We start from the raw sequence: 19821 nt of genomic DNA, 5'->3' as shown, positions 1-19821 counted from the left end.
ATCGCACCAATCGATTATTAAAAGAGGCAGCATAAAACTATCCGGCGCGTAAATCAATTATTCGAATGTCAATGCATTTCGCGCCACAACGAGTTTGTCATCTCGCCGACGTGTGTCTCACCGGTCAAATTGTGCCGAACATACTGCTCCCAAATTTGTACCGCCATATTGTCTCTCGCGTGCGAGGAAAAACATTGTGATCACGTTGCGTAGTTTTCGAGGAAATTTAAGGAAAGTTGATTGTTCGGTGTGCCCGGAAACTGATCGTACATATTCGCAGGACGCACACGGAGGGTCGAAGAGAAATTGAATGTTGAATGACAAGTAATTATACAGGTACGTCGACCATTTTTCTGTGGACCTCGTGCTAGCGGGGCTTGCCTAGCGGCTTTCCTTTATCTCCGGCTTATCGCCGGTGATAAACCGTGGATTCCCGAAAATGATCATTCGCGATATGTAGTTCAACGATTCGACGGGGAAAATTTTGTTTCGGCTTCGAGCGACGTCGATTTTAACGTAACAGATAACTCGTATGGAGGCTGCGGTTATTTTCTCGATGGGTCGCACACGCCTCGACGAAATTTCGTTTGCCACGATACACGGGCACGTTTTCGCAAATACCAAAATTCGGATGTTTGAAACGTGCGACGCATGGTTCGTCTCATGTACACGGTGTCCCGTTTCGTTTACGAGGAAACGTGTCCCATGGAACGATCCTCCTCAGGCGGCCGAATATTATCGAATGATATCATCGAGTATTAGGCGAAATCTGGAAATAGCGTGTTTGCGGAACGTTTACCGAACGTTCACCCTCTTTTGCCACGATTAAAATCTCGCGCACGTATTTTTCATGTTTTTATTCGACACATTGACGTTGTTGGCCATGCGGAACACAGTTGCACTCGGCACATGGAGATTGAAAGAAATCATTCTCTGATAAATTGCTGGATGGGAAAAAAAGGTGCTCTCGGCTATTTCGAGCCGATTCGTTCCCTTTGATTGTTCGTCAAAGTCGATAAACTATCTTGAAAACAACTCGGAAGCATGTGCACGCCTGAGGCGTTCCACGCAGCTTTGGTGGTCGTCGCTGTTCCTCCATCTGTGCACGGACATTTAAAGGGTCAACAGACTGTAAGAGTCGCTTTTAGTTACGTGCTATTTCTAAGATACATCCGTTCCGTAATCCGCCGCCTAGCTTTCTAAGGCGGTTGGCCCTGAATATGGCATTGGCTATTTCCGTATGTACTATCGGAGTCATCGTTTAATTGTTCCTCGATCGGGCCACGTGACAGCTTGACCGCAAAATGAGGAATCCGTCCTGCAGGAACTTACTTTCACGGATCCTCCATCCGGATGCAGCATAGCCGAGATAAATTTATACGGAAAGATGCGAATATTAATAGAAGCGTTATCGACGAATAAGAGTGGAAGTTTCAAGCTGTGCGCGTCGCGTTGCTAATTTTTGAACACCGCCGAATGTTTTGTCGGCACGAACTGGGCGTGCGTTCGACTCGCCGGCGTGGCAAAATTTTCTGAAACTAATTCTGGTACGATCGTTTCGAAATTATGTTTATGTAATTCGGTAGAGGTGTTTACGATTGTATTTACGGTACACATCCTAGTTGCAGCGCGTAACGATAACGCCAGCTTTCAGAACTGCTTTACAAAGTATTCTCATCGAAGCGACGGACCGAAGTGAGCATTATCACCAAATATTGTTCCTATAGAATTAACAAAATCGTTAGAACACGGCAGGATGAAAATTGTTCGCGCGGCTACGCAAGTTGTTTATTCATCGACTAGACCACTTGAAATATAATAACTAGACTGCGGATTTGATACGTTTACGTTAAAAGTGATCAAGTGAAGTGAAGAAACTGTGTACACATTAGTACGATTTAAGGATATTGTTAATATTGTTTTCAACATATTACAATTATCGAAAAATGGAAGACATTTGTCTCTGATTTCCTACAATTGACTTGGATAATTTTTATTTCGCATAAACATCCGCTGATAAATAATAACGACTGAACATTCACGCGATCGGAGATTTAACGTGTAATAGACAATGTTGAAATGGAAGACTTCTTACGGCTCACCTTCAATGATCGGTGGTTTTGTACGTGTTGATAACCAGTGGTTATCAACACGTATCTATTATCAACGCTGCGAGCATAAAGTAGATAGGACCCAAATATCGAGTGTACGACACATTAATCTCTGGTAATAAATGTAACACCAGGATATCCTTCATAAATACAAAATATAGGAACAGGAGTCCCCTAGTTTTCGATTGGCTTCGTTCGATTTATGTAAGCATTAGATGTGGCATACAATAATTTAAATAGCCTCGCTCTTGTTACCTTGTGTTGCCACTGTGATCGACTATTATATAAATATTTGATATACAGTTCTATCATTTATACTTAATTCATATACGTAGATACTATAACATCATGGTAGAATTAAAAAAATTAGAAGAATTAAAACAAAAAGTATTAGAAAAGTTCGTTGCATTACATTTCGTTGGCACGTTTAATAATTAGAAAAATTAAATTAATTTCTTGTGTATGAGACGCAACGAGAACGATTTAGTTCCCCATTTCAACATTATGGTGTTACACGAGAATGAATGAACGTAACCGAGCACGGAACATTTAGTCATCAATATTTCATGATTACTGCCGACGGTGACTGATCTTATTCAAGCGTTACACAAGATTATCACAGCTATTCAATTTTACATCATCAATTTTATACAACACTCGATGTATTCCACCCCTCTCAATCGAACCTTGACCTCCGACCTTTGTAATCTACCGCATACCGCTGAAATTATAATACGTTTTTTTGCGTTCCCCTTTTTTCTGTAAACGTTGACCATTATCTACAAAAAAATACCGCTTAACCTTTGGTTCAATAATAATCCACTTTTGACACTGGTCAAAAAAAGATTTTAATTGATTTTTGCTGTATATAAATGTGACGGGGTATTTGTTAGCAGAAATTCTTGGTTCACGAATAACATTGCTGCATGTACAAATTCTCAGGTGTCAACATTTTGTTTTCAAAGTACGGTAGAATCTCCAGAACTGGAGTTTTTCTCGATCTTTGTTATTTAGATTTTTGATTATTCGCGATGTGAAACCGTTGAAGGACCTCGATTGAGTCTCGAAACGATCGAAAATAAAAAGAAATCAACTATCAATTTTGAATTCGGCTAATCGAAGTTTTACTGTATTCTCGGACACATGGTCGTGTGTTCATGACATAGAACAATTCTGTTCATCGACACGAGAGTTACGTGCACAGCGCGTGCAACGAAATTTTCGTACGAAAACGTGTACCACGGAAGCAATACGGTTTCTCGATCGTCCCTTTCTCTTCCACGGCTCTTTCGGTCGTCCTTCTCCCGGCCTCTTGGTCTTCTGGTTCTCCCTCTTCTCGCCCGAGCCCGGTTACTTCATCGTTCTGCGTGCAGGTTGAACATTCCAAGAGCACGTTGAACCACGGCCACCTTTGTTTCTTGCATATCTATGTGTCTTCTAACCAGCTGCCGCAGTAAATCCCCGCGAGTTAGATGGGTGCCTCCCTTCGTCGAAGAATAAACCAATAATAACGGAACAAATTGAACTGCTACTCGTGTTACACACTGGCCGGAAAACGTGTGTACACGATCGCGGAACGTTCAAGACCGTTCGGATCGTGATTTTCAGGACGATGAAAGGATGCTAGATACGATTCGAACACGGTCCGTGTATCTTGGAAAACTGGCGAGGGGGCCTAGATACAGGTCCCATGATCCAAATACATAATATTCGTATCCGGGTACACCAGATAATAACTGTCCTCGAATATCATAACCGGCTTCGAACAGCCTATGGAGATGTTCACCTGACCCGTTAAACGGAACCGCGTCGACCTTGCATGTCCATCGCAGACTCTTTGGTGAAAATTGACTTTCAAGTTGATCTTTAAATCTGCAACAATTCATTTGATTCATTCCATGACGATTCCTTGCAATATATTAATTCCTGTGAAATATTAAATTACGTTTACATAGCAATGAAGCTAATGAAAACCTGCAATTAATTTAGAACAAACTTTGGGGTAAAATCAGAGTTTAATCCTGTTAAATCAGAGAAGCTAGCTTCGATCTTTTTTCTCCATTCGCCTGCACTCTTGGACTACTTCTCTGGCAGCACAAATTAGAATCGCTTGAATCACTTTTATTCACATTTGCTTGTATTGCGATGCTTTTGACTGTTATTAACGCTGTGCCGTCCGCAGATCTTAGATATGATTCTTTTGTTTGACGCCGACATAATAGCTTGGAAATTTTCGATTTTAAAAAGAATTTTGCAGATGGCGGTAATATAAATTCCTAAAATTAAGATATGTCATCCAAGAATTCTCGTACTTAATTCTTAGTTAAATAAGCACAATGCTATAGCTAGTTTGCTGCCTTTCAACACCCAAGGAATATAGTTCAAATGCTATTTCAGTTTTTTAAAATGGCACCAAAGTGGTAGCACCGGCATACAACAGATAGTTTTTGCATGGGCACCAGCGTGGTGCCACCGGACGGCATAGTGTTAACTATGCAGTGACACCCTAGAATGACCATAGAACAATTTTCAGTATACCGATTACTGCTACGACATTGCAAAATAATTGTGAACATGGAATTTATCATCGGGTACTCATTTTGCACTGAGTCCTCTCGAACGATTTCTCCGAGCGTACATTCTGAGGAATCAGGTTCAACCATCACAGGGTCAAGGAACCCGTCAGCAACGGCTTACCTGGTCCCAAAAAGCGTATCCGGCAATGAACGTGCCGCTAAAATTTTCAAGTATTGGACCAGATCCAAGCATTGTCTACGAAGTTCAGAACATTCACCTTCCGAGGGTGACAGGAAGGTGCATAATTTAGACGTTCGTAGCCCGAGGTATTTGATCGAGTGTGTCCAAGGATGCGCGATCTATACGTACCTGGGCGGCATCTGATTCTTGAAATTTTGATATCCCATGGATTTAAAGCAATGTAACCCACTTCTCGGAGTCGCCGATTCGATCTTCGACGGACAGCGGATACCGGTTTCGTTTTAATTGAACTTTTTGTTCTTCGGTCACCGTGTGCGTATATCCCCTTCTCCCTTTCGACCGGCGCTGGTAAACGCCCGAGAATTCGTGTTCTCCCGTCTCACCTTGGCCGGATCACCTTGCTCGCTCCCGTTCGTTGTCCCGAAAGGAGAGCGAGCAGAGCAGCCCCCGTTGGTCGTCCACCCTGCCGAGGTATTGGCACGTCGATGATCGATAGATCGGCTCGTCGAGCAGCCAGAACGGCCGCAGTAATGTGTTTATTACGTACACGAGCTTTCTTCGCGACGATTGTACCCCCGATGAATGGCGTGCCGTGAAAGTTCTCATAAATAATGATAAGTTCATGCGTAGTTTAAATGCAACACCCGGATTTATATCTTTAGTCGTTCATTAACGTGATACCGCGAGGACGATAATGAGGCGTTAAGTAAGAGTAATCGCTTGTAATATTTTATTTATGCGCGCGCGATAATGCAGCTTTCCATATGTAATACAACCGTTCTCTGATAACATTGGCAACTGTATTATTCGAAAGGTGGTGCGCGATAAATCTTAAGTTTAGAAGACAGTAAGTAAACGTTTCGGTAGGGATTGTTCCGATGAAAATTCGTCCGAACGCGATATCATTTTGATCACGTACGCTTATGCGATTCTAATTGCTCGTTACACGAGAAAATATGATAAATAATTCTATCCAGTTTGGTCTCGTTTTAACGTGTCGGATTATTTCCCCCAAACTTAAAATGAATTTTAGCGAATTCACAGTGTAATACAATTTTTAATTTATTAAATAAATTATTTCGATTTTATGGAATGTTTGAAACTGTTGAGTTTACAGCCAAGGAAATCTCGCAAAAGTGTTGACGATGATTTCATGAAGAAAGTTCTAACGTAAATCTATGCGATATCAACGTAGGGTGAATCTTGAGAGTACTTCTGGCGATCCTAGCCTTATCGAGAAACGCCAGTTCGCACTGCTATCGCAATTATAATTGTTTTATCGCGTTTTACCAACTGCTGCAGTTATGTAACCGTTGCGCTATCAACTATGTTGCTTTAGCAACTTTGAGCGCTATCTACAATCTAAGATAATGACAAGATGAAATAAGACATGATTACGCGATGCGGTCGTCGTTATAAAATTCAGTGTGAAATTCAATGATCACGCTACGTGATTACATATGTTGCGGTTCTATGGATGTTTCAGTTTGAAAGATCAAAAGCAGATCTACAATTTAAGCATATTTGCAGAAAATGTCGCGTGTTGGCCGATAATAGGTGCGGCTCAATGCAAAATAATAATTAATTATTGGCACGTTACACACGGATACGCGTGAGTGAATTGCAGATAATGCTGCACGCGGTCGTTAACTACTTTGCATTTGTAATGGACTCTCTTCGTGATGTAATCGGTTTCGTACACTCGCGAACAGATTGTAATAGTTTATGCAAACGATGTGCGTTTTTAACATCAGATTTACGGAGCACAAAAAACAGCTGTTTTATAGTAGTTTATGAAAATAAGTAACAATAAGACATTTATATTCCGATTTTTAGCAAGTGTTATTGTAACATTTGCCGTAAGTAACATATAAATGGAGTAAATAACTCATAAATGTACCTTTACGATACGAATAATCGTAAATTTAAAAAATTAGTGACCCGTCATTTTGACGGTTTCCGTTCCTCCAATAAATGAAAAATCGAATTTCGTCGAATTTTTATCTTGACTTTCACGCACCGCGATCGCATAAAGTTCCGCAATCCGTCGGTTCTCGTCGCAGAAATTCCACGAAAAGTAAGAGGACGAGAACTTTCGGCGATCGCAGGAAACTTTTGATTATCGCCGATGTGAAAACTGTATCGGACTCTTTCTTCGCCTCGTTGTGAAATCGTTCACGCGATGGATACAGTGTCCACGAGACACGAATTTTTATGCACACGAAGCGTGCGTAACGTAAATTCCTTGAAACCTGTTGCTCGGAATTGTGTCCGTGTTAACTGCCACCGACGAAAACCTATAATTTTACGAAGCATTGCGCAATGGCCTCCCTCGTTCACCAATTTCGCTCCTTTTACTTTTAGCAATGATTTCGCGTGTGAAATCATCTGATCGATGGAAGACATTTTGTTCCATTCCGAGACTACAAAGTCATTTTCGATGACGAGAGCTTGCATAAAGAAACGGCGAACACGTAAATCGCTTCGAAATTGGTCGAAGCAGTTTGGTAAACGAAAGTAAAAGCGTTTCATAATACTTTACTTCTAATTGCAAGTGAATCTATTATGCATAACGCATTAAACACAATTATGCTCCAAGGTAACAGCGAAAAGTATTACTTGCAAAATTAATGTTTGACCATTTTGCAAAACGATGTTCGCGACCCATTTGCAAAATGACGACCATTCCGAAGTCCGACTTAATATTTCCATTTATGAAATATGAGAATAAAGTATAAAATGTTTAGTTCGCGATTTTTGTGAAGTTTGATGTAGTTTTGATTGCTACAGAGTCCGTAGCGTAGAATTTGTGGCGAATTAGCGATTCGAATCGCACGCGCTCCTTGCTCGTCTAAACGATCAGACTCAATCAAGGGATTTGGGAACGTTTCATTAAGAATTCGTAGTGTAACGTTTGTACCAGTGAGAGGACAGTCATCGAATTGATCAAACGACTTGCGATGGAAGAGGGAGTTCCATGAACGACCCATTCCTCCCTACTTTACCCAACCATGCAACAGACATTACAATTATACACGCAGTACCGTTTTCGTCGTCACTCGCTATATTAGAAATTGCTTGCCATCGATACTGCGCGAATTGCTACAATTACAGCAAAATTAATTGGTCAATGATAAATGTACGCAACAAAGTAGAATAAAATTCCATCTATCTAAAAGAATAGAAAATATTAGGTTTAACATCTTTCCAGAATAATCCTAATACATAGTACTTGGTGGAAAAATTTCGAAGTATTTCTCCTGTGTCTAAAACTATAAACGATCCATTCCTCCCTACTTTACCCAACCATGCAACAGACATTACAATTATACACGCAGTACCGTTTTCGTCGTCACTCGCTATATTAGAAATTGCTTGCCATCGATACTGCGCGAATTGCTACAATTACAGCAAAATTAATCGGTCACTGATAAATGTTCGCAACAAAGTAGAATAAAATTCCATCTATCTAAAAGAATAGAAAATATTAGGTTTAACATCTTTCCAAAATAATCCTAATGCATAGTACTTGGTGGAATTTCTCCTGTGTCTAAAACTATTTTGTAGCAACCACATGACACTAATGTCATGTACGCAATAAAGTAGAATAAAATTCCATTTATCTAAAAGAATAGAAAATATTAGGTTTAACATCTTTCCAAAACAATCCTAATGCATAGTACTTGGTGGAATTTCTCCTGTGTCTAAAACTATTTTGTAGCAACCACATGACACTAATGTCATGTACGCAACAAAGTAGAATAAAATTCCATTTATCTAAAAGAATAGAAAATATTAGGTTTAACATCTTTCCAAAACAATCCTAATGCATAGTACTTGGTGGAATTTCTCCTCTGTCTAAAACTATTTTGTAGCAACCACATGACACTAATGTCATGTACGCAACAAAGTAGATAAAACTCCATTTATCTAAAAGAATAGAAAATATTAGGTTTAACATCTTTCCGAAACAATCCTAATGCATAGTACTTGGTGGAATTTCTCCTGCGTCTAAAACTATTTTGTAGCAACCACATGACACTAATGTCATGTACGCAACAAAGTAGAATAAAATTTCATTTATCTAAAAGAATAGAAGATATTAGGTTTAACATCTTTCCAAAATAATCCTAATGCATAGTACTTGGTGGAATTTCTCCTGTGTCTAAAACTATTTTGTAGCAACCACATGACACTAATGTCATGTACGCAAGAAAGTAGAATAAAATTCAATTTATCTAAAAGAATAGAAAATATTAGGTTTAACATCTTTCCAAAACAATCCTAATGCATAGTACTTGGTGGAATTTCTCCTGCGTCTAAAACTATTTTGTAGCAACCACATGACACTAATGTCATGTACGCAACAAAGTAGAATAAAATTCCATTTATCTAAAAGAATAGAAAATATTAGGTTTAACATCTTTTCAAAACAATCCTAATACATAGTACTTGGTGGAATTTCTCCTGCGTCTAAAACTATTTTGTAGCAACCGCATGACATTAGCCACTTGCATCGAGAACTCTGTTTATGCATATTAGTATTTATCTCCTTCACTTCGTTTCATTAAAAAACCAATCGCAATTAATGCAGCATTTTCCTTGTTTTTATTAAACAGATTCTGCGTCAACATGGCCACCGTAAATCAGAAAATTCGCTAACCAGATAATTTCCAGCTACCCGAAGATAAGAAGCAAGTTCTTCGTTAACTCTACACAAGAATTCTAACCGGGAAGCAAAATAATATTTTCCTTTTGTGCGAGCGAATGCCTGGCAGGAACAGGTGCTCAATATGAATAATCGCAGGTTGAGACTTTCCGCTGTTTGTGTCGCATACTCGTCGCTGTTTAGTCTTCCAGGGGGTCGAATGACACGCTGATACTGACGCGGTATTATTCGAATCGTTTTGGATCACGGATAACGTGTCATTCTATCCAACGACGGTGCTAACTGCAATCTTAGCGGAACGCTGCGACAATTTTTCCAAAAGTACCGTGCTGACCAATCACTGTGATCAATCGTTCAAGTGTTAGACATTAGATAAGGTCTCCACGTTGATTTGTACGCATGCATTTGAATTTTCTTCATTTATAGATGTACCAAGAGCTCATCTGTTAGTGCGATCATGTCGAGCATCCATCATTTTTCAATCTCTCGGATCTTCCTTTTTCTTCAACGAAAAATAATCGTCCTTCGGAGCAGACAATTTTGGAAGGAGGGGCAGCAACGATGCTCACTGTAGTTTTCCACAGCCATCTGTTTCCTGAATCCACAAAAGGATCGATTAGGTGTTTCGGAGATCAAGATTGAACTCACGTTCACGTCCCAATGTCCCCCTCAATGATGAGGAGGACAAAAACTTTGCCTTTTACCTCTGACACGTGCAAATGATAGCTACGTAACACTACGAAAGAGACTATTACCACCACTGCTAAACTTTCTCTCAGCCCCTGTTCTCATGTTAAACTTAATTTTCTTAAAATGAATACATTCTTACTAAACAACTTACTGTTGCAATCAAGGTGGAAGATCTTTATTCGATCGAGGTACTAATTTGTGTTGATATTTAACGACTAGTAATATCAATTAACGAGATCCCACTGTCCCCAGAGAGTATCGTGCTTGAACGAAGAAGCTTAGCTAGAAGTTACTCATAGAAATATTTTTGTAACATCAGAAACTACAGAAGAAAAAATCGGAAACCAGTCATTTCGATTGGCTTGGACCAGTGTGAACATTAAACCCATCGAGCGCTTACTTTATAGTGATGAAATTAATCTTAATTATTACTAAATTGTTATTATAACGACTTAATTATTACTAAGCTTAATAGCTTAATTACTAACAAATTGTTACCATAACGTCTTAATTACTAACAAATTGTTACCATAACGTCTTAATTACTAACAAATTGTTACCATAACGTCTTAATTACTACCAAATTGTTACCATAACGTCTTAATTACTACCAAATTGTTACCATAACGTCTTAATTACTAACAAATTGTTACCATAACGTCTTAATTACTACCAAATTGTTACCATAACGTCTTAATTACTACCAAATTGTTACTATAACGTCTTAATTATTACTAAACTATTACTAGAAATCTTTGCCATTTCAACAGCTTTAAAACAAAAAAAAGTGTGAAACCGGCTCGGTAGGTTAAAGAACCGGCCAGCGGAAGATTGAATTCTTCGACTTCGCTTAGATTCAGCCGTATCGCCGGATCGGCAAATATTTTCGCTGGCCGGTCAGTCGATGCAAAACTGAAGCAGCCGATTCCGCTCGTTATCAGACATCGTTATCACCGTGTGAGCGCCGCTTAACGTAATCGCGTCTGCGCAATCGTGAGCGGTTCCGGTTGAACTGGTCTCCAGAGTTACCGCGTCCTTTCAAGCCGTGGCTGTTCCGCAAACCGCAGTACCCGTCGTGCTCGCGCCAGTTCAGTCACTGTCGAAGCGACAGAAGACAGCGGCCGTTCAGGTTCGCCAGCGAGATTAATTCACGCCCGAGCCTGCGAGTCTTGTCGCTTGTCTTCGCGAGCTCTTCTTCTAGGTGTCAAAGACACAATTTCTCAAAGATAGTGCCAATAACTGGTCAGGAACCACAGAGCGACAGATGGCAGTGAGCATGGACGTAACGACGGTGAGTCCCGCCTCCGATTGTAAAAGTAGCTTCCCCGACCTTCGAGGCCTCGTGTCTCGTGTCTCATGCCGTCTCCCATGGTGTCCCCCTGGTGCGTGCCCTGGAATTCTCCCAGCCGTCGAATCTGTCGCAATCCTCTCTCCGCCGAGGAAAGTTCCACCGAGGATGTAGCCTTTCAATTTCTCCTTCGAAACGCCACGAATCCACTAATTCGGGAATTGTGAGAAGTTTCTTGTACATATCAGGTTGTATAATAAGTCTGCTCCCAGACTTCTGACACCTAGGAAAAAGACAAGGAAAATTACACAAATTTAAAGCGACAGTTCGGACGAATTTCGAGATATGTTCTCGCGGGGCTATGTCCATGCAACTTGGCTTTAATGAAAGTTGAAAGTGTCTACTTTAAGACATAAGGTCCGTTCGCGTCGACCGCACTGTACTATATTTTCTTACAAGAAAACGCGAACGGGCTTATTACAAAACCCGATAGTATCGCGTTTTTGGGTAACGTTCACACCGGCCCGCGTTTCGGCAGTTCCTTTCGGCGAGAATTGATCCGTTTCTCGGATCTATCGGCGTCACAGATGGAAAGCTCCGCGACATGCAACGTGACCGGGCAACCGTGCTCTACAGGCACACTCAAAGTATGTAACGCGAGCGGGAAGGCGAATGGAGATTGCGTGGAAGCGGAGGATTCGGGCTATTCGTTCTGGGAATGGCCCGTCTTGTAATTCGAGCATCGAGGTTTGCTCGTGTAATTGTTGTTCGGCTCGTTTTGTGGAACCCTGATTGTACAAACTACAGAATGGACTGATTTTATGCGTTCGTCGCACGCATTATTGAGGAACAACGCCGAAACGTGGATCTTGGTGAAAGTTCTGTCAGCTTTTCATCTTCCACTGGAAGCAGAACTCGCACAATTCGAACTCGTAATTCGTCTATGAAAAGTTTCTAATTTGCGCTGTTAGAAAAACAGCACTCCTCGATTTCGTCGTAATTGTAACAATATTGCACTGTTTTACTGCAATACGCTGTTTCAAGTCGCTGCTGAATACAGAGGAATTCTTCGTGTAACGTAGACACAGAATATTTGTCTGCTGGAAACATAGCATGTTCCACGAACTATTAGTATAAATTAAAAGCAAAGTCTATACTCGTGACGCGTATTTTCGAGTGTCACCTTTCCGCTTACTTCGAATCTGCGATTCAAACTTTTCTATTATCGTTGATCGCCAATCCGGCCTATCTCGGAGTATCCTGCACAATTCTCTGTCAACGAACACCGGTTCATTTCGTGATTGCCTATCACGCGCATCAGTCTTCGAGCATCCGAAATTATTCTACTCCGTGGGAAGCGCTCGGTCGCTTCCTGAAAGTCTTGGGACGCGCCGCGACTAAGTGCAGAATGCCGACGGTATACGAATCAAGGGAAAGTGCCAGTTCAACGGTAACTTTTAAATTTGGCTAAGTCCCGACGTCACGAGAAATATTTGGGATTATATTAGAATCCAATTACGGAGCAAAAAATGCAAACAATCTTAGACTAGGCTCACGGATTATGGTCCTTGCGGGACGTTTGCCTTTAGCGGAAAACGCGCCAACAGGCTTCGTGTCTAATCGAGTCGTTTACGTAGCCTACCTAAACAGTTCCCATGTAGTCGTCAACAAATGTGTTGTGTTTACAATGGGAAATCGTTTCTACAGGAATGTTTGCAACCGCGCCGAAGGAGTAACAAAATTGTAAAGTTGTACGTTTATTAAGTCGTTTTAGTTTATCAATCATCCACTTCCATGATCAGCGTTTACATTTTTCTGAATTGCTCGCCTCGTGGAACCGTAAGAGACTCCGATCTTTGCTTTCTTAATAACGATACTCGAGCGAGCACCCTTCACGGCCGGAAGTTACGCTTGCGAAACATTAATTAGTGAAGGAGACTGAGTAAAGGTGTGCGCACATTATGCCTTGCTTCAAGTAAAAACAATTCCGAGGATCTACTTCTGATAATGTCTTTAAAAGTGTTTTTAAAATGTTTAAAACGTTTTGAAATGATTACAGTATTTTAAAAGTTAGACTGAAGCGTGGATCCGTGTGAGCCCACCTTAAGATAGTTCTGAGCAAAAGTTAAATTTCATCGACTTTGCACAATCGGCGTATACACGTAGTTGTACCGTTATTTTCGATCATTTCCTCGTTCTCGCTATTAGAGCAATTCGGACAGAACGCGAGATTGGCTACTTAGACATTAAACTCATTTGTATGTAGCATATTTTGCTGTCCCTTGAGATTCGTTATCGAAGATATTTTTTGAGAAAACAAAAGAAAAAGGAGAAACGTGAATGAAGTACCATAATGCAGAATTGTAAAACTATATTTCTTCATTCCAGGATAAAAAGGTTTGCAACAACAACAGCTACGGTGGATCAGAAACATGTCAGCTACCCACGTTCAAGTTGTGAAGTGGAGTTTTCCTGCTTTCGCGCTCATAATTGGCCTCCTCTGGTACAAACGGCGCCGAGTTGACAGAGGTGATCCAGGTGGATTTATAAACTCCGATCGTAGCGATCGAACCCCCGTCGATTGCCGAGAAGAACCAGCCACGTCGAAAGTCAACTCGAACTTGTACGACACCGACGTACACACGAATGAATCGTTCACGCTGAGTTCTTGCAGCAAGCCGACGGATGAGACCGTTTGCAGTCCCAGAAAGCGAAGCGAGAGTCTAGATATTCCTCAGAGAAAGCCGGGCACGCACAGCTCAAGATCAAAAACATCTTCGAAAGACGAGGTAGCATGGTACAACTACGCAGATAATACCACATCCAGCAAAATGGACATACAGCTTGGTAGTAATCCCAAGACAAGTAATTTCGAGGCGATCGCCAGAAGTAGAAGCGTCTCCTCTGTGGAGAGCGCAATGGAGCCTAATAGCAAAGTGATGAAGATATTCGAGAACGTTACCGAAGAAGAAGAACAGAAGATAGCTTGCGAGGTCAACTCACTGCAGCACGTTGATAAGAAAGAGGCACATAAAGTGAATTACGAATATAGCTGCCATCCAAAGAAGGAGCAACCTGATGCCACCTCATCCAAAAATTGCGCCAAGAGTCCAACGCAAGTATTATCCGAAAGAGATTCTGCTAATCACAGTCCAGTTTCTGGCGTGTTGGAAGGCAGTGTCACAGACGAAGCTAGAAGCGAAGGAAGTACAGATAGTGGTAAAGGTAATAGTAATACATATGGTAATAGATACGCTGTTCAACAGTTTTCCTTCATCATCAGTATTTAGGAAATTCTAGTAAAATGTCTTTCAAAATGAACATTCTAGAGTACTGATGATGGAGAAAACTCTTGGTTAACACAACGCTAAATCTACATGTATTGTACAGTGTTTAAAATTCTACGTCTATTCCAGGTGGTAGTATCGAGGATCATCTGAAAGATGGTCCAACGTCATACGAATTTAATATACCACAACGACTGGTAGGAAAATTACTTGGTGCCCGCCGTAGTTTCTTACAAACTATACAAATAAAAGCTAACGTGCACATGGAACTGCGCTGTCATCCTTCGTCGAGAGATTTGAAATTATGTCAGATATCGGGACCACCAGAAGGGATTAAAGTCGCTCTGGACATGATACGACAAAGGTTCCCAGAAAACAGATATCCGGACGTGAACCTTCAACAGGTTTTGCCGTTCAACGAATGGCTTACAGAGTTAATGCAGTTATCCCTAGTGGGAGGAGTAAATAACGATGTTATCGTATGTCATATAGTTAAACCAAATCGCCTCTTCGTACAACTTCCTACTCACCCCACATACCCCTATCTATGGACCTTAGTTGACAGTATGACAAAATTATACAACACGACAGATTCACCTCCAGCTCCAAAAGAACTTAGCAGTGAGTTTTTCTATTAATCTATCACGATGTTGAATTTCACACATCATTATTTGCACGAAGCTCTGCAGTCTTTATTAACTTTCTAATTCGTACTGAATTTCCAGGGGGCATGATCCTAGTAGCAAATTGGCAACATAAGTGGGTGAGGGCATATGTCGAGAAACCAGATCCCAATGGTGAACGGCATTTAGTACGGCTAGTAGATCACGGGGGTTACTGGTATTTCAGTGACGTAGAAATGAAAAAAATTAGGTCAGATTATCTCACATTGCCATTCCAAGCAATTGAAGTATTGTTAGCAAATGTACAGCCAACAAATGGTGAGCATGTTGCTGTATTGTACACAGTCCTTAACAATAGCTTGAAGTGTTTTGTACTGTAACATTCGTTTATATTAGGTGAGTGGTGTCAAGAAGCTTTCGACATAGTTCTTCACATGTGCAGCGGTGCTGTTATCCAAGCTCAAATCGAAGGCTACATTAACAATAGCATATATGTTAATCTTTATCTTAATATTCAAAAGTACGGGGTAAGTAGTCAAGATAATTTTCGAAATACTCAACTATATTATGCATCTTGCTTGTATTAAATCGCTAATGGATTTCTGTTCGCAGGTGATATCTCTTGCTGATGAATTAATAGTTCGCGAATTAGCATACCCGGTACCGCTAGAATATATAGTTCCAGAAGACAGTGTATCGGTTTCATACAACATGGTATAAGAGTTTAGTCTTTATTAATTGAGTTGTATAAAGATGTATCATCTGGTGATAATACGTGATTATATAATATTTTAGTCACTGTACGCGTGTATCCGAAGCGATTTTTCACACTCGGAGTTTTCATGATTCATGATTTCGTACTTCGGTAATACGATGTAGACCCTTCCTGGTGATTGTTTAAAAAACAATTCCGTCGAACTATTTCGTATAAGTATATTTATTGAGCTGGCAAGGGAACAGAACGAACTATAATTCTGATATTCTGATCGAGAGAAGGTGTTGGGGACGCATTCTGAGACAATTTCGACAAGTAATATGACGCAACTCACGTGATTGACACACGACGACCGACTTTTTCACGTTGTTAACAATTTATTTTTCGGAATCGGAGCAGTATTGCGCCTAAACTTTCTTTAGGAGTTATCTTCGGAAGCCTCCTCTACTTTTCGAATAAATACGATCAAAGTGTTCGGATTACAGCTCGAACAAGTGTCCTCTTGCGAAATGGCTTCGATAATTAGAAACCAAAACGCTCACGTTTTAAGTTCGAAAAACATGAGAACGAAACCCTAACTCTGAGACTGTTACTGAAAAATATGCAACTGACGGTTGCATTTTGCATATTTAGATTCCCCGTAAGCAGACTTTAATCATACCTTTGTATATAGTGTAACAATATTTCTTCAGTTATAAAGTATTTATAATATACCTTAATGATAATAAGGATAGCGAGGAAAACGAAAAACGGATAGGCGCTAGATAACTCTACACGGTGATAACGATGACAAAATTGAACAGTAGTTGATTTATATATTTTATATTTCTCAAGCACTGATCAAAAGTGATGAACATTATTAACAATTGCAGACGAATCGGGAAATTCGCTTCTAAGAGAGACCGTAATTTCTATTACAGCCAAAATTTACTCATTCGAAACGTAAATCATTTAGTCGATTAAGCTATGCCAGAGAGACTTATTTCGTCTAACTATGCCAGAAAATGTTATTTTAATTATTTAATTAATTTCTTCTTTCCTTCGTTTTGTATCCTGATTGTTATTAAAATGAAAGATAATTATAAAGCGCCGCGATTCCTTTAAAATTGGGGTCGCTGTTGTCTAAAATTGTTGAAAACTGTAGTATCGATATTATCCTGTATAATTTAACGTTAGAGGCTTGTATCTTATATAATTATGTATATGTTGGTCGGTTTGGCTGAGTTATTTTCCAACAGTAAGAAAAACAGAAAAACAATGTATTATATTACAAACTTCTTTTGTGTAATGATAACATCTTCTCTCCTGGTTATGCGGCAAATAAAGTAATTGTTACTTTTTTTTTGCTTCCCACATCCCGGTTGAAGTGTCTTATAAAATGTAATATGACATTTTAAACAGTTTGCTGCCATTGGGCATATGAAAGAGCTGGTAATCTTTTGGTAACAATGTAGACGATCGTACAATATAACATTTATATTTCATTGTATAGTGTCCAACGAATTATCCTTTTTCGGGCGTTTCATTTATTCTTCGTAACGCTAAATTGCATTAAACGAATTGTGGCAATTATTTATAAGACAAAATTACCACCGTTAGTGTGATAAAAAGCATAAAAAATTCCTAAAGAAACATGTAAGAAGTGTCATTTGTAATTGGTACTAGTACCGAGTGAAAAGAAAAAAAAGCACATGTCGAAAATTGTTACATGTTAATACTTATTGATGTTGATACCTAATCATAATAGAATTGTTTTTCTATGAATATACATAGGACGCAGTTATTAAAAGCCATCATTGTTCAACCGTGTGTATGCTTCATGATAAACGTTTTATATTTATCAGTACAATATGTTCCATAAATGTGTCGCAACGAAAATTGTTACACAGATGTTTTATTTTTAATATTGAATATACGTTTCTAATCAGAAATAGTACAATCAATAATTTTGTCTCATTCGATTCTTAATAATAGCATGCTCATGTTGTGTATGTGCATAAAACATGTGCACGACGGCAACATTCGGATCCAATCGTGTTTCTTACAACTTCATTTATCATTATCTACTAAATTAAGCTCATTTTGTATATACCTCAATGTACCCTCTGGCATTCTCATTAAATTTGTATCATTTTAATTATGCGTTATTATTTTCTATCCTAAGCTGACTAAATAAATTCTACACCGTCAATCGATCACGACCACAAGTGGCACTCAAGGTAAACGTTGCTATTTCTACGAAACACAGAATGTTGTTTAGTTTCTTTAAATAATAAGTTCTCATCTAAATGTGTAGTAGAAGTTTAACTATTTTTAAGACTTTCTTAATAAAATTTTATATAATCCTTATCTGATTTAAAAATGTATTTCCTTGAGAATTTTTTATCTTTTGAGAGTTTAAATTAAAGTTAAAAAACCGCATTTTATGATATTTAGCTCGCATAATAATGATTCGACTAGTTCCGAATTTTTAACAAAACTCTTTAATCTTTTTATCATATTATATACAAAATTTCATATTCAAGGGCAAGGAAGAAAAACTACAGAAATTAAATAGGAAAACAGACAGATATAAGTGTACAACTCTATGGGGTACATCATGCTAGGTGGATGACCATGTCGCTTCCACTATACAACCTACGTACGTAACATCTATTATGGAATCTGACGGCATAGATTTATTTTTGCAGTTTACTGCCATAAATTCCGCAGAAGTTCACGACGTTTCGCATTCTAGCTATACAATAGGACGTCATGGTGCAATTAGCGAAATGATGTCACTCATGAGGGCGTTGCAGCAACGTAATGCACCGTATCAACTATGGACTCCGCGAAAACGCATTTAGTACAATTAGACAAGATTTGAAACGATTACCACAATGGCATAAGATATAGCAAAAGATAAAGCAACGAAAAAAGTTTGACAAATGTAAAATTCTTCATTAATTTTTAATATAGTATTTAGTTTATTTCAACATATGATCATTAAATATGGAAGCATTGTATTCGGAGTTGATTAAATAAAATCATTAAATATAATTTAAAAAGTTCCACACTGTCTTCAATCTTCTTTATCTCTTTCAAATTTAGAGGCAATAGCATTTTCTCAAGTATTTAGAGTCGTTTTACGCAATGGCATTTTGTATCGAAATTTTTTCATGAAATGCCTGCAAGCGAATATTTCATCGAAATAATAATTACTTTTTAATCGCATGTAATTTATAACATATATATTGAGTTTAGAAAACACCGTTAAACAACTGTTAATTATATATTTTCAATTTCCACCAAAGGATATAAAAGAGCTGCTACCAAAACTTATTTTTCGAATAGGTGTGAGGATAGACATCATAAACTCTCTTGGCGTGACGTAATAATATGTAACATTGTCAGAATTCATAGAATAAATAATGGGTGTGTATCCACGCAAGTTAATCGATTACATTTTTTACGTATCACATGCGTGAACCAGCGGTGAATCAGAGTACCATTACAGAATTTCAATGGCAAGCGGTTCGCAAAAAGTAAACCGTACGTTGCACAATAAATTGCGAGAACTGGAACGCTTAATTGATAATATAAAATTACAATTAACTTCGCATTGCGATAATTGAGCGCTTGACTTTCTTCTTCCCTAGAACTCCGTATTCCCTTTCACGAAAACATGTGCCCTGCCATTGACTGAATGAACGTGATAACAATGCAGTGTTTCTCACTCCA

The 19821-nt window shown here is 39.2% G+C and overlaps 1 protein-coding gene and 1 long non-coding RNA gene across 4 annotated transcripts; one reads left to right on the top strand and one right to left on the bottom strand.

Annotated features, from left to right (window-relative positions):
- The first annotated feature begins 140 nt into the window (after positions 1-140).
- spoon (A-kinase anchor protein spoonbill) lies at positions 141-18238 on the top strand. 3 transcript variants are annotated; one of them, XM_033478900.2, is made up of 6 exons: positions 141-336; positions 13865-14701; positions 14893-15384; positions 15489-15704; positions 15783-15913; positions 15999-18238. In XM_033478900.2, the coding sequence occupies exons 2-6, from the start codon at positions 13909-13911 to the stop codon at positions 16104-16106; spliced, it is 1740 nt and encodes a 579-aa protein (XP_033334791.1). In that variant the 5' UTR covers positions 141-336; positions 13865-13908; the 3' UTR covers positions 16107-18238. The 3 variants fall into 3 exon arrangements, with proteins under 3 accessions (XP_033334791.1, XP_033334792.1, XP_033334793.1); XM_033478901.2 differs by lacking the exon at positions 141-336 and adding an exon at positions 11239-11479; XM_033478902.2 differs by lacking the exon at positions 141-336 and adding an exon at positions 13204-13227.
- On the bottom strand, positions 1893-5498 carry LOC143258874 (uncharacterized). Its single transcript, XR_013032798.1, has 2 exons — positions 4998-5498; positions 1893-3983 (listed from the first exon to the last, which is right to left on the bottom strand). It is a non-coding gene; the product is annotated as an uncharacterized LOC143258874 (long non-coding RNA).
- Positions 18239-19821: the final 1583 nt, after the last annotated feature.

The sequence above is a fragment of the Megalopta genalis genome, chromosome 2, assembly GCF_051020955.1.
Source record: "Megalopta genalis isolate 19385.01 chromosome 2, iyMegGena1_principal, whole genome shotgun sequence".
In the NCBI taxonomy this organism is placed as follows: domain Eukaryota; kingdom Metazoa; phylum Arthropoda; class Insecta; order Hymenoptera; family Halictidae; genus Megalopta; species Megalopta genalis.
This window is presented reverse-complemented; position numbering and strand designations above follow the sequence as displayed.

Coding starts and splice junctions, on each gene's coding strand:
- spoon (XM_033478900.2), top strand. CDS start 13,909: ATGTCAGCTACCCACGTTCAAGTTGTGAAGTGGAGTTTTCCTGCTTTC. Junction 15,385..15,488: donor AGCTCCAAAAGAACTTAGCA/GTGAGTTTTTCT, acceptor CTGAATTTCCAG/GGGGCATGATCCTAGTAGCA. Junction 15,705..15,782: donor AAATGTACAGCCAACAAATG/GTGAGCATGTTG, acceptor CGTTTATATTAG/GTGAGTGGTGTCAAGAAGCT.